This window comes from Aricia agestis, chromosome 8, assembly GCF_905147365.1.
Source record: "Aricia agestis chromosome 8, ilAriAges1.1, whole genome shotgun sequence".
NCBI lineage: Eukaryota > Metazoa > Arthropoda > Insecta > Lepidoptera > Lycaenidae > Aricia > Aricia agestis.
In genome coordinates this window covers 18488635-18503262 of record NC_056413.1, presented here as the reverse complement: position 1 = coordinate 18503262, position 14628 = coordinate 18488635, and the positions used below count along the sequence as shown (strand labels likewise).

The window sequence follows — 14628 nt, the reverse complement described above, 5'->3', positions numbered from 1 at the left end:
CTAGTGATATTATGTCATAGAATGGAGAGATTTTTTGTGTTTTATAATATGATTTAATTTAATAGATGGATGATTGATAAAAATTAGCTGCATCGGTTAATGTTCTTGGTTTTCTTTTTCAATTAATTAGCATGTTATTATTATCGAATGATACTCATAAGTCATATCTGTCATCGCGCGTTGTGTCGCTTCATGTTCGCTGGTCGGTGGTGACTCGCCCGCTCGTTGATATGTCATGTGACGTGTGTGTGCGTGCGCAGGTACGTACTGCGAGTTGGGCGGAGGGGGCGGGACGGGCGGGTCGGGGCCGGCGGGCAAGGCGTTGTCGGAGCTGCGCGCGGAGCGGTGCGCTCAGCAGCCCTGCGTACACGCCACCGCTTGTCGCGATACGGTGCGTATAACTTATGTATTTCTATGACGTATATATGTTTATTTAACTTTGTTGCCTTTGTTACCGTGGCCTTAAATGAGTTGTAGGTAACTCTGTATAAATCGTAAACGCTTCAAATTAAGAGCTTGTTTGTGCTATAATTCTTATCTCGTTTCAAATTTACGTATATAATCGTATACGAGACATAATCTATAGTCTATACTCTATAGTCTATACTATGTCGCGTCAATTTTGTTAAATAATACTATCACGCTCTAATCCCAATCTACTTTCATGGTGTGTCAGTGTTGTTATATAGTGTGTTAGTGTAAACACCGTTATCCTTAAAACCATCAAATGAGCCCGTCAAAATCCCTACGGATGCCCGGATCGGCAATTTGTATGGATATGAAGACGGTTTTTTTTTTATTCCCAGCATTGTTCTCATAGAAAACGTTGTTCATTTTGACGGGCTCATTTGATGGTTTTAAGGATAACGGTGTTCACCCGAACAACCTGTATGTTTTCTGTGATAGCCGACCGGTTTCCGTTGCGAGTGTGCGGCGGGGTGGGCGGGCGCGCGGTGCGAGATGCCTGAGGCGTGCGTGCGCGGCTGTAACGGCGGCACGTGCGGCGCCGCCGGCTGCGAGTGTCGCCCCGGCTTCGGCGGACCCGACTGCGAGCGCGCGCTTGACTGCCGCGCCGCACCGTGCCCGCCACGACAGGTTAGTTTCTAGGTTTATACTATAATATGTGGACATTTTTTATGGCAGAAAAATTGTATCTGTGTTGTATGGAATTCTAGGTTGCATGGTATGCCGTATGCACACTCTACTGTATTTAATAAATACATTAAAAAATACAGTAGTATTTTTTTAAATATTAAACACAAGTATTAAAAAATTAAAAACAGAATCAGTTTTAATAGTTAACGCTCGTTGTATTATTTTTCGCCACCAACGCGTCCTCGTCCGCAGGAGTGCGTGCAGGAGGCGGGGTCGTGGCGGTGCGCGGCGGCGGCGGCGGAGTCGGCGTGCGCGTCGTCGCCCTGTCACAACGGCACCTGTCTCGCGCTCGAGACCGGCCTGTTCCGGTGCAACTGCGCCCCCGGATACACAGGTATACTATAATCGGCATTCGGCAATCATACTAAAATAATTAATGCGAAAGTGTGTCCGTCTGTCTGTTACCTCTTCACGCTTAAACCACTGGACCGATTTTGATGACATTTATAAAATATACGTGGGAGAGCCATGCTTCGGCACGAATGGGCCGGCTCGACGTTATACCACGTTATCACAGAAAACCGGCGTGAAACAGCGCTTGCGCTGTGTTTCGCCGAGTGAGTGAGTTTACCGGAGGCCCGATTCCCTTCACTATCCTCCCCTATTCCCTTCCCTATCCTCCCCTGTTCCCTTTCTCATCCCATCCCTACCCTCCCCTATTACCCTTTTCCCTCTTAAAAGGCCGGCAACGCACCTGCAGCTCTTCTGATGCTGTGAGTGTCCAAGGGCGACGGAAGTTGCTTTCCATCAAGTGACCCGTTTGCTCGTTTGCCTCCTTCTTTCATAAAAAAAATCAGACCACCACTTTTGTGAACATGGTATCAACTCGGAACCGGATCCATCGGAACAAATATCCCATACAATAAAAGAAAAATTTTGAACTACTCACAATCACAAACGGCGGAAATAATCGTTGAACACATTACACATATAAAAAAATATCCTCAGCCGAACGTATAACCTCCACCTTTTTGGAAGTCGGTTAAAAAAACTTAACAACGAACTTCTTTAAATTTATCTACGAACGTATAATTTCATCGGAAACCCAGATCTATTATACTCATTTTTCTTACTTTGAAACCTACAAAAGGTTTGCAACATCTGAATAAAAAAATCGCTTACCTGTCATTTTCAGGTTAAAACTTAGTAAAACTACTCGAAATCAACTCAAAACAACGTAGCCTTCCGTTAACATCAATGGTTTGGGTTCAATTAAATAAATCAAGTTAATAAACACGTAAAAACCAAGAAAAACGATAAACCTTTATGAACGTGGCGGGTGACACGGTAGCCGTGTCATCTACCTATATGGCGTATGACACGGCTCACGTTTCACGAGAAAATTGTATGCCGCCACGACTGAAAGTCTTCAAAAAGGTGCGCCGCATTGAATCGATTAATAAATATATTATACAAAGAAAACGACTTTATATTCCTCCTATACAAAACGCCAATTTCATATTATGGAAGGACCTAATAATATAATATAAGGTAAGTAATAATTGTCATATCACTGATATCCATATATAGATTATAGAGGTTGCCAGGATGATGGCAAAGAATTGTAAAAAAGAAACGTTGATTTTACATAGCTATTTATTTAAACGTATCATTAACCACTAAGTTACACTTATCATTAAAAATGATATTAGTCTTCATCACCAACATAGAATTTGCCGAGCATGTACGCCGGCGTGTCGTGAACCCTTTTGCCTTTCAAATTTACGGAATACGGCAGAAGAGAGGGGTAACGCTTGTGTATGCCTCTGCCTTCGGGCGTCCACGCGGCCAGCTTACAGGTATCTTTAGTTTTCGCAGTAACCGACACCCAAGCGATGGACGATAGGACGACGTCGCCGCAGCACAGTTTCGGTCCCTCGCCTGTAAATTCCATGTCTTCCTTACATTTCTCTAGTTTGGGCCAGTTTCTCAGTCTTGTTTCGTCTCCCGACGGCACCGCGAACAGCTCGGTGCCCACGAACTCGTCGTAAACGTTCTCCGCGTCCTCCGTCTTCACCACTGTTATGGGAAGATTTTCGGAGCAGAATATCGTAAGACGACAAGCTTCGCCACATTCGACTACGTCCACTCTCGCTAGTCCTGCTATGAAAATCGTGGACCCTTGACGCAAATAGTACGTTTGAGGCCTGATGAGCTTCTTCGGTAGTGTGAGCAGCAGTTCCTCCGTGCTGAGGAGGGAGAGCACCTGGTCGGGATGTATAACTCCCGGAGTGTCGTACAGCCACTTGCTCTTCCTGAACACCTCGTGTTTCTCATCTAACACCTTGAGTTTCAGGCGTTTGTTGGCTATGTTCTCGTTTTCGTTCACTTGTAGGTCTGTGAAGGTTCGGCCGATGTACCCCATCAAGGAGGGCGGGTCGGCTGCTGTTCTCCCCTGGATATGCTCCTTTCTGATCTTTCGTTCCGTTTTTAGAAGCATCCGCTCCGTCGCGAGTCTTCTACTGCGCTCTCGAATTTTCCATCCGCAGGGTCTGTTGATGGGAAATTTTAGGAGATTTAATGTGGTGCCCGGCCAGCGGCTCACTGTCGCTCTCTGGACGATATCTACAGCTTGGGCTTTACAGTAATCGGACTGCAGGAGTGCATTGAACAGCGAGCTTTTGCCGACGTTGGTGCAGCCCACGAGGAATACGTCCCCCCGGTACTGCCACTGCCTGAACATGGTGGATATGAGCTCCTCTACTCCGTAGCCGGTCTTGGCGGATACCAGTGCCACATACTTTATGTTGGCGTCCTTCAGCTTAGTTTTGTTGATTTCTGTCATAAGTGACTGCCGAATTCGTTTTAGATAACCTTCACTGTCGCCAGGGAGTAAGTCCACCTGTAAATATAATACAAAACTAATCTGGATTATCTTGCATGACAGTCAATTAAGATTTCTAAAATTTCTGTAAAGTCCTCATAAAATTATAACAAACACTACGACTGAATTGCACCAATAAACTTTAACTTTAACTGTAACTTTGACTACAGTGCAAAATCTTTGGGTAAAGTTAAAAATGGACGCCATCAAGACTCCATCTTTAACCGATTCAGTGCGGATGACACGGGAGCCGTGTCATACGCGTTTTTAACGTGTGGCGTATGACACGGGAGCCGTGTCATTTGAAAAACGATTGTATCTCCCTCAAATTACACTTTAGAAGGTTCTACTCTGAACAAAATCATCTTAATTTTCCACGTAGAACAAGCCTATAGGCTTCGCCTCTGAATATTCTGTGAATTGAAAAAAAGTAGGGGCCGTCAACCTTTTTTAAAAGGTGCATTCATTGCGGATTATAAGGCAGCCGCGTCTTATGGGTTTTTAACGTGTGGCGTATGACCCGTGAGCCGTGTCATTTAAAAAGAGATTGTATCTCCCTCAAATTACACTTTAGAAGGTTCTGCTCCTTCGCGGGGCAGCACCATCTAAATTTTCTACGTAAAACAAGCTTATATAACTCTGAATATTCTGTGAATTGAAAAAAGTAGGTGCTGTCTCCTTTTTTAGCCCACCGTACATTATCCAAAATTTCTGATCACTAAAATTCGGACGCCCGCCGAAACGTCAGATCAGATCACAACTTTTGTGAACATGGTACCAACTCGGAACCGGATCAATCGGAACAAATATACAACAAAAGAAAAATTTTGAAAATCCGTTCACAAACAGCGGAGTAATCGTTAACACACATAAAAAAATATCCACAGCCAAACGTATAACCTCCTCTTTTTAGGAAGTCGGATAAAAAATATTAACTACGAACTTCTTTAAATTTATCTACGAACGTATAATTTACTTTGGAAACCCAGATCTATTTAATATAGGTAGTTACTCATTTTTATAACTTTGAAACCTATAAAAGGTTTGCAACATCTGTATAAAAAAATCGCTTACCTGCCATTTTCAGGTTTACACTTAGTAAAACTACTCGAAATCAACTTAAAACAACGTAGCCTTTCGTCAACAACAATAGTTTGGAATCAATTAAATAAATTAAGTTAATACAAGCGTAAAAACCAAAAAAAAACCATAAAGCTTTTTTAATGTGGCGGATGACACGGTAGCCGTGTCATCTACTCCTATGGCGTATGACACGGCTCACGTGTCACGGGAAAATTGTATGCCGCCACGACTGAAAGTCTTCAAAAAGGTGCGCCGCATTGAATCGGTTAACTATTACCATAGAGCTCGACAAGGTTTTAAATGCATGTGGCGAAAAAAGGAACTAACGCTGTCATCATACAAAAACCGCAATTTTTTAGGGATATATATAATTAAATGCACATCAGAATAATTTTTCAGCACACTACCTTAACTCCACTAATTAACTGAATGCATACCAGAAAAACTAATGCTGATCAAAAAAAAAAATTGATTAACTGAACATGTCCTTCAAAAAAACTTAAACATCATACAAAACGAGACGACCTTTATAACCGAATTCACACCAAAAATATGGTTCATACATCAAATATATTATTTGTAAAACTAAAATTTAAATTGTTTATCAAAAATACTAACTTGCACTCTAAATTGGACAATCTTACAACGGAATTTCTAAAAACGATATCGAAAGGTGCACCACAATAAAATCAATTTCTATTGTCAAAACAAGTCTACAAATTGACAAATCGTGCAACTAAAATATTTTTACCCTAACTTTATTTTCTTTTTGTTTCTCTGTTTTACTGAAAAACATGTTGGAGCCTCCTCATCTAACGCCGCACTCACTCCTTTGCGCTCGCTCTTTACTCTTTAGCGACCACAGAGATATCTTGATCTATTTCTGTGTTAGCGACAAATATTTTTGGTAATTATGATGAGATATGGTGAAAGATTTTATCATTCCAACACTATATAATTCAAGGTTTCTTGATAAAAATTAAAAATTAAGAAAAAATATCAAAATTCACTACTGTATTGTAATTGTATGGGTTAATAAATTTATTAATGATTCTTAAATAATTAATAGCAATGTTGGCCTAATACGACTTGATTGTGTTAGGTTAGATGGCTAAGATGGGAGCGTAGCGCAGCGTAGCTCCCGCCTTAGCCATCGTGGTTATTTTTTGTGAACCACCCAGAAGTAGGAGCATAATTGAAGCCAGTTGTTTTTTCTTTTTTGTGTGCAATTCCTAAGCCGGAGGCTTAATTATTTTGCAATATATCGGTAAGGAACCCTTAGTGCGCGAATCCGACTCGCTCTTTGCAGATTGTTTATTATTATTGTTTATAAACTGAGTTACCATTCACTATGCCAAAGTTTAGTCCATGTTAAATTAGCACTTGATGATTTTTATGTGTTCTTAATTATATGAACATAACAGATTAAATTGGGTTTTATTTAGAATAAATGATGTTCCTAAAAGTAATTTAGGTGATGGTTTTTCTTTAAAAAGTTGTAGTAGGTATGTTTGTTGAACTAAGGAATTGTTAGATATACTATTTTAATAATAGTTATTCGTTCAGTAAAACAGTTTCGCAAATAACTTTAAATAGTATGCTGAATTCGCATTATTTAGGATGCATAATTAGTGTGCAAGTCAGTATTTTTCAATATTTGAAATTTTTCAAATTTTTCAATATTTGAAATCAAAATATTTGAAAGTTTCACTTTCAAATATTTTGATCGAGAAAAGGGAATATTTTTACAGTTCTCCTTTACCAGCAGCGCCCCCGCCCACGCGCATGTATAACCTTGTTGTATCAGCTGTTATCTGTCAATTGCTCCGGGCAAAGTTAAGGGTAAAGTTAAAGTTAAATTTACCTTAACTATAACCATAACTTTAACTTTGCCCACGCCTCTGGTGCAACCAGTCTTATACTGTCAGAATTTAGTTATATTTCCAGTTACAAAGATTTAAGTTATATTCCAAGTTAATGACATCAAAGACAAGGCCATTTGGATTAGGTTGAAAAACTCTGAATTAGAATCGTCTGGGATGTAATTTGTTATTGTTGTTTATATGTATACTTTGACTTTTGGTAAGTTGCAAAATATTATTTCATAAAAAAAGGTTGAAAAACACTGATACTCTATACCAGCGGTCAGCAACAGGCAGACCGCGGAAAGGTCGAATCTCGGACTGCGAAATATTGTAATGTACTTTATACCAAGTATCAATTAATACATTGATAAGGTGTATATATGCCTTTATGAATAAAAATAATATTTTTAAGCATAAGCATTTAAATATCCTGTTTAAATGCTTATGCTTAAAAATATAATTTAAGTGTTTTTTTCTGGATCTCATTAAAATTTTCCCGCAGTATCAGGACCCCACCTAAAACTACTTGCCGACGCCTGCTTTATACTGATAAAATGATATCTCAAATTGTCTAATTTAACCCCCCATTGTGGGAAAACGAGACACAATAGATACTCTATTGTGTCTCGTTTACCGGTGAGCATATGGGGCTTGATGAATTAATGACAATACACACCTTATTGGCAACAATAATGAGAGGTCTGTCTGTACCGATGATGTCCACAATGCCAGGCCAGATGGAGCACGGGAAGTCCAACAAATCCACAATCAGCAAAACCAAGGATTTAATTTTTCTGAAAAAAAAAAAAAAAAATATATATACTGATGTATATAAAAAATTTGCTTGTTAATTCCCTAGTATAAATAAAGTATTACTTCAAGACATTATTTACCTTATTGATTGCAACAATTTCTCATATTCCTCAGGCTCTACTGATACATCCAATGCAATATTGTATTCTTTAAGAAAATGGCATCTCTGACATACCATGGTTTTTAATTCCTCAATGTTTCTGTCTTGGAACAGCTCACTAGGCAAGTAGCCGGGAATAGCCGGATCATTGCAGTGAAGTAGCGCTCCACAGCCTCCACATGGGACATTACTTATCCCAACAGAAGGGTCGGGGGTTCCGTACTGGTTGCACCATTCCGCCTCTAAAGTTTCCTCCTCCACCAGTTTTGTATCATCAAAGTATTCATAATTGGTCATCCAACTGGTTATATTTGATTTATCAAATTCCACATCCAGTTCGGGTTCAGATGGTGTCACAGGAGGATCGTCCGCAATTTTGTCGTCAACTTCAACTTGTGTGGTGTTAGAAAATGGTAAATGAAAAACTTGCTCGGATTCCTTTGTTTCCTCGACATCCTCTTTAATGAGCCTGTCCTCGTCGACATAGTACTGCAGGGCCACAGGGAGCGGCGGCAGCTTTTTATCCTGAAAGCTTTTAGCTCGTGATACCTTTGCTTTCTTAATGTGTTTCAAGTAGTACTTATAGTGACCTAATTGTATTTTCTCTTGCTCCAAATATGAACTAAAAACTATTTTGTCTTTGTGTTGCTGAAACAATGATTTGAAGTCCTTGTGGTTCTGTTGTTTTTGTCCGTTTAAATCGTTATTCGAGCCATTTGCCAGTAAATTCTGGCTGTATCTTGCGATGTTGTTTTTACGGCATAACCTTAAAATATTACGCGATGTATATAACATTTTCACTTAATTAGTTATCACACCGACACACTTGTGATTTTATGTTTAGTTTTTATCATAAATTACAACGTGTACATTGTTATTTACACGGAAAAATCCAAACTTAAATCATACAGATTTGAGATTTCCCAAGCTCCGAACTTGTGAAATGGAGCTGTCAGACGTCATGTGTCATTTGTCACTTGTCAATGTCGTCGGTCATTTGAAATGACGTAACTGTCAGTGCCATGACTCACGACTAGTGTTGGGCACCGATCGAAAAGTGGGTCGCGATCACACGGTTTCGATCGTTATCGCCACTAACATAAATTAATATTTAAACGAAAGGAAAAAATGTCTGTCTGAGCGCGGTGATATTTTACATTGTATGTTAATTTATGCCCCATTAAATTATTATTGCTTGCAGTCGGTATTGCCACACGTACCTATACATAGTTCGCGACCGTATGAGTCTGTTCACTTGTGTAAACGTGGGTCGTTTTACCTTGTGAATGCCTTTATTTATTATTTAAATTAGCATTTTGAATTCAGTCGATGTTACGTCCTCCCAAATGATTCATACGTACAAAACTTTAGCTGCAGTGTTTCTATTGTTTCATGGTGAATTTTTGTGCTTCTTGTCTGCCGTAAGTTTTAAGTTTCGTTTTTTTTTTTTAAATTTTTTGTATTTTGTCAACAGGAAGACTGTGCGAGGTGGACTTGGACGAGTGTGTGCTGACGCCGAAGATATGCAACCACGGGGTATGCCTCAACGTGCCCGGCACCTACGAGTGTTACTGCAAGCCAGGTGCGACTGCCCTTAATTTTAATCCAGAACGGTTTTTAATCAGTAATGAAAAAGGCGCATCAGGAGCGTGTCATTCGAAAATTTCGTAACGAATACGGCATACAATTTCTCTTGTTAAATTCTGTTCGAGTGTTGGCATTGTTTGAATGTTCTCATTACATTTGTGTAGGCTACACGGGCGCCAGCTGCGACCAGGACATAGACGAGTGCCTGTCGTCGCCGTGCAAGAACGGCGGCACCTGCCAGAACCTCGAGAACAACTACGAGTGTACTTGCGTTAACGGCTTCGAAGGTTTGTTTTTTTACGAACGCTTAACTCTGTCGAGGCTAAGGTCGAATATCGTGAAGTTCTGTTAACTGTTCAGAGGCATTTTGATTTAAACGTAAATAGTAACAGAATGTCGTATATCCTTGGAAAATTTGTTTGAAAAAAATCTACCTACTTTGTTCGACCTCTGAGGTCACTTTATTCTGAGAATAGTGTATAAATCCTCATATGTATATGTCATCAAAGCCATTCGATTTATCAGTTTACAGTTCTCTCCAATATAGCACGCTTAATCAATTTACCGCTAGTTATAAGCAGGTATTATTTCTTGAAATACCTTAAAAATACATCTGTGGTTAAACAGTTTCTCATGTCCATGACCTCGTTCGATTGTGTCCGCGCACGTTACAAGTTCATATTGTTTTTTGTCTAATTAAATATATATATTAAAGCTAATACAACTACTTTTAAACTTGAGAATAAAATAAACAAGTCCAACATCGTAACGTTCCTAACTCCGTCATAACTCGTAAGTTATTACGGAGTAGTAACAAGTTGTACAAAAACGCACGATATGCGAATAGATTCATTTTATGCTCGTTGACACTTTGCGCGTTTTTGGGATAAAAGTTGAAGCTAGTGAAGAGACAAAGCTCGTGGAGCTGTAGAATTGAAACTCGCGCTTCGATGTGTATATACATTGTACAGGTAAAGACTGCTCGGTGAATATCGACGAGTGCGCGTCGTCGCCGTGCGCGGCGGGCAGCACGTGCGTGGACGGCGTGGGCGGCTACAGCTGCGTGTGCCGCGGCGGCCTCACCGGCGCGCGCTGCGAGACCGACATCGACGACTGCGAGTCCGCGCCCTGCCTGCACGGCGGCCGCTGCCGGGACCGCCTCGACGGCTACACCTGCGCCTGCGCCGGCACCGGCTACGAGGGCGCGCAGTGCGAGATCGACGTCGACGAGTGCGCCTCCCACCCCTGCCGCAACGGCGGCACCTGCCTCGACGACGTCGCCGACTACCGCTGCGCCTGCCACCCCGCCTACACCGGCAAGAGCTGCGAGACCGACGTGGAGGAGTGCGAGAGCTCGCCGTGCAAGTACGGCGGCGTGTGCCTCGAGCGCTCCAACGCCAGCCTGTACGTGGCGGTGGACGCGGGCCCGGTGCGCGTGGGGCCGCAGCCGCAGCAGCTGCTTCCGGCCGCCTACTACGCGCCCTTCGACCCCGCCGCCGCCGCCGGCTTCGACTGCGTGTGCGTGCGTGGCACGGCGGGCGCGCGCTGCGAGCTCAACGTGGACGAGTGTGCGTCGGCGCCGTGCCGGCACGGCAAGTGCGTGGACGGCGTCGGCGGATACGAGTGCGTGTGCGCCGCCGGCTTCGAGGGCGAGCACTGCGAGACCGAGATCGACGAGTGCGAGCGGTACGAGCCGTGCGTGCGCGGCCGCTGCGTGGACGCGCGCGCCACCTACCTGTGCGAGTGCGAGGCGGGCTGGGGCGGGCGCAACTGCTCGGTGGAGCTGGCGGGCTGCCGCGGGGAGCCGTGCCGGAACGGCGGCACGTGCCTGCCGTGGCTGCGCGCCGAGACCGAGCACCGGTTCAACTGCTCGTGCGCGCCCGGCCACTACGGCACCACGTGCGACAAGATCACGACAATGTCGCTGGAGCGCAGTAGCTTCGCAGAGGTGAACACGTCGCGCGAAGAGGGCTACGACATCTCGTTCCGCTTCAAGACGACGCTGGGCAGCGCGCTGCTGGCGATGGGCCGCGGCCTCACCTACTTCTTCCTGGAGCTGTCGAACGGCCGGCTCAACCTGCACTCGAGCCTGCTCAACAAGTGGGAGGGCGTGTTCATCGGCTCCAACCTGAACGACAGCCGCTGGCAGAAGGTGTTCGTGACGATCAACGCGTCGCACCTGGTGCTGGCGGCCAACGAGGAGCAGACCATCTACCCGATCAGCCAGAACGAGGCGTACACGGCGCCCGTCACGTCGTTCCCGTCCACGCGGCTGGGCACGGCCGGCTCCTCCTTCGCCACGCTCACGCACGGTCCCAACTTCTTCGTCGGCTGCTTCCAGGACGTCGTCGTCAACGGACAGTGGGTCAGTACTTTGTGTTTATATAATCAAATTTCGAAAAACCATTTCTGAGCTTCAAGTCTAGTACATAATTGTAAGGAAAAATTACAGCTCATTTAAATTTAAATATTAGTTAAATAGACTTACAAAAATTTAAAGCCAATTACAAGTTTTCACAAGTGATTAACAATTTTAAGAAGGGGAATATGGTCACTTAAAATGAATTAATCTAAAGATTTAGCGAACTATAAAACGTAACAACAGGAAATAATATTTGAAAACAATGTTAGAGCTAGAATTGTCGTATATTTGATGAAGTTTATATTCTCACAGGCTGTTGTTACGTTATTAAAGATAATTAGCTTACTTATATATCTCTGATATTAAATTACTCATATTTATTTACTTTTTACCAGATTGTGTAACTTGAACTTATAAATATGCATACTAAAAACGATAACCGGATCTAGGTATTTTAAAATTAATCAGTTTCCATTATAAAAAAGCAGCTTTTAATTACTCTTTCTTTTTGGCGTGGGCAGGTGCTGCCGGAGGATTCGAATGCGACTGCTATGACAGAGCGCGCGGACGGCGGGTCGGGCGGGTCGGGCGCGTCCGCCGAGACGGGCGAGGACGAGGAGGAGGCGGGCGCAGCGGGCGCGGCGGGCGGCGCGCGCACTTTGCTGCACGGCGTGCTGGCCTCGTGCCCGCGCAAGCCGCAGTGCTCGCCCAACCCCTGCCAGAGTGGCGGCGCGTGCGAGGACGCGTGGACGAGCTTCGTGTGCACGTGCCCGCGCCCCTACCTCGGCGACACGTGCCAGTACAACTACACGGCCGCCACGTTCGGGCACGAGGGCTCGCCGCGCGGCGCCGTCGCCGTGGCGGTGGCGGAGGCGGCGCGGCGCAGCGTGCGCGCGGCGCTCGACGTATCCATGTTCGTGCGCACGCGCAAGCCCACCGGCCAGATCTTCTGGCTGGGCGGGGCGGGGCGCGACGATGACACGGCGGTGGGCGCGGCGCTGGCGGGCGGCGAGCTCACCCTGCACCTGCGCTTCAACCAGACACCCGAGGACTACACCGTCGGCGGCACGCGCCTCGACAACGGCTACCCGCACCTCATACAGGTCATTATCATAGATTTTTACTTAAAACAAAAATAATATGTCATTCTGTGTTTTAAAAAAGTTCCTATATACTTCTTTTTCAAATTAGTATTTAATAAAATTTGATTGAGACATTACAATTCGTCTTTTCTATGATCTCACAGTGTCCAACTATATTCACCTCCGCGTGTTCCCAGGTGGTGCGCAACTCGACGCTGGTGCAGGTGAAACTGAACGGCACGGAATACTTCCGCAAGCCCATCTCGGCGGCCAAGCAGCTCGACGCCCAGGTGCTGTACCTGGGCGGGCCTCCGCCCTCGGAGCCGCCCGCCCCCCCATCCGCCCCGCCCGCCCAGGGCGCCGCGCCCCCCGCCACTACCACTCCCCCGCCGGTCGACGACGACGCCGACTATTTCAAGGGTGTTATACAGGACGTACAGGTTAATATTACATTAATAAACTATTTTGTTTGCTTTATCAATAGAGTATAGACGGATCTAGATATTTAACTTGTACCCTGAAGAGAATGTGATATTGTGTGACGATGATCAGTTATGATATGTTTTATTTATTTATTTATTTGGGTAACAAACAGTCTTTAACAATTATTTATAAACGTTAACTACAACTAGACCTAAAGTACCATAACATTAATACAAAATATTTACATTAAAAAAATACAACTAATACAACTTTTTTTATATAATAAAAGTACTACTTTACATATTATAAAGTATCCTATAACCTACACACAAATGCAATGATAATACATAAATAAATTTATTAATAAGTATTTTATGAACCAAATATTACCTCATTTAATTCTCTTTTGTATTGTCTTAAATTTTTTGAAAAAATATCGACAGAATTGAGATCATTATTGTAGCATTAACATGATCGCCTGAAGAAGGTATTTCTCGCGTAGTTTGTATGATAGGGCGGGACATAAAACGTGTCCATACTACGTGAAGATGGTCGCGGAACTTTTAAATAAATTTTGCTTAAGAGATTAGAGGAATTAATGGAACTATGCAGAATTTTGAAAAGAAACACACTATCTAGATATTTACGCCTTAAGTCTAATTGTTGAATATTATGTCTTGCTGCACACTCAAGATGGTCAGTAGACCGTGAGCCAGACCTAAAATCTAGTGTTTTCAAAAATTTAAATTGGACCCTTTCAATACGTTTGATGTTAAAAGCATAATCCGGATTCCAAACAACACTCGCGAACTCAAGAACACTTCGAACATAAGCATTATACAGCAGCTTAAACGTTTCTACGCGTTTAAAAGGTTGACCTATACGAATAATTGTTCCCAGTTGTTTGTAAGCTCTAGCTACAATCCCATCGATATGCTCATTAAAATTCAGCTTGGAATACAGGGTCACTCCCAGATCACGTATTGAAGATACCCGACCAAGGGCTCGACCACTAATCCTGTAGTTAAAAATGATTGGGTTTCTCTTCCGCGTAAAAGTTATAACATGACATTTGTCAGTATTTAAATATAATTGGTTAGCTTCACAATATGAGTCGAGACTATTCAGATCGTTTTGTAATTCAATACAGTCATTATTTGTCTCGACAATTTTATAGATTTTTGTGTCATCTGCGTAGAGAAGGTGATGAGAATTCCTGAAACATTTTCGAATATCATTTACGTACAGGATGAAAAGAAAAGGTCCCAGAATAGACCCCTGTGGAATGCCCGACCTGTTCACTAGAAACGTAGATTGAAATCCCTTTACCGCGA

General features: G+C 43.3%; 2 protein-coding genes across 2 annotated transcripts in view; one reads left to right on the top strand and one right to left on the bottom strand.

Annotated features, from left to right (window-relative positions):
* The window catches only part of LOC121729990 (protein crumbs), a 51194-nt gene that overhangs the window by 28078 nt on the left and 8488 nt on the right, over positions 1-14628 (top strand). Inside the window, exons 9-16 of the mRNA XM_042118775.1 lie at positions 261-391; positions 907-1095; positions 1348-1489; positions 9315-9422; positions 9592-9714; positions 10399-11792; positions 12311-12892; positions 13069-13311. Of these exons, the coding sequence (XP_041974709.1) occupies positions 261-391; positions 907-1095; positions 1348-1489; positions 9315-9422; positions 9592-9714; positions 10399-11792; positions 12311-12892; positions 13069-13311 (2912 nt within the window). The remainder of the gene's footprint in view (positions 1-260; positions 392-906; positions 1096-1347; positions 1490-9314; positions 9423-9591; positions 9715-10398; positions 11793-12310; positions 12893-13068; positions 13312-14628) is intronic.
* Positions 2734-8783, bottom strand: LOC121729991 (nitric oxide-associated protein 1). The gene is made up of 3 exons (XM_042118776.1): positions 7821-8783; positions 7604-7721; positions 2734-3997 (listed from the first exon to the last, which is right to left on the bottom strand). Exons 1-3 carry the CDS (start codon positions 8633-8635, stop codon positions 2804-2806), a joined length of 2127 nt encoding a protein of 708 aa, XP_041974710.1. The 5' UTR covers positions 8636-8783; the 3' UTR covers positions 2734-2803.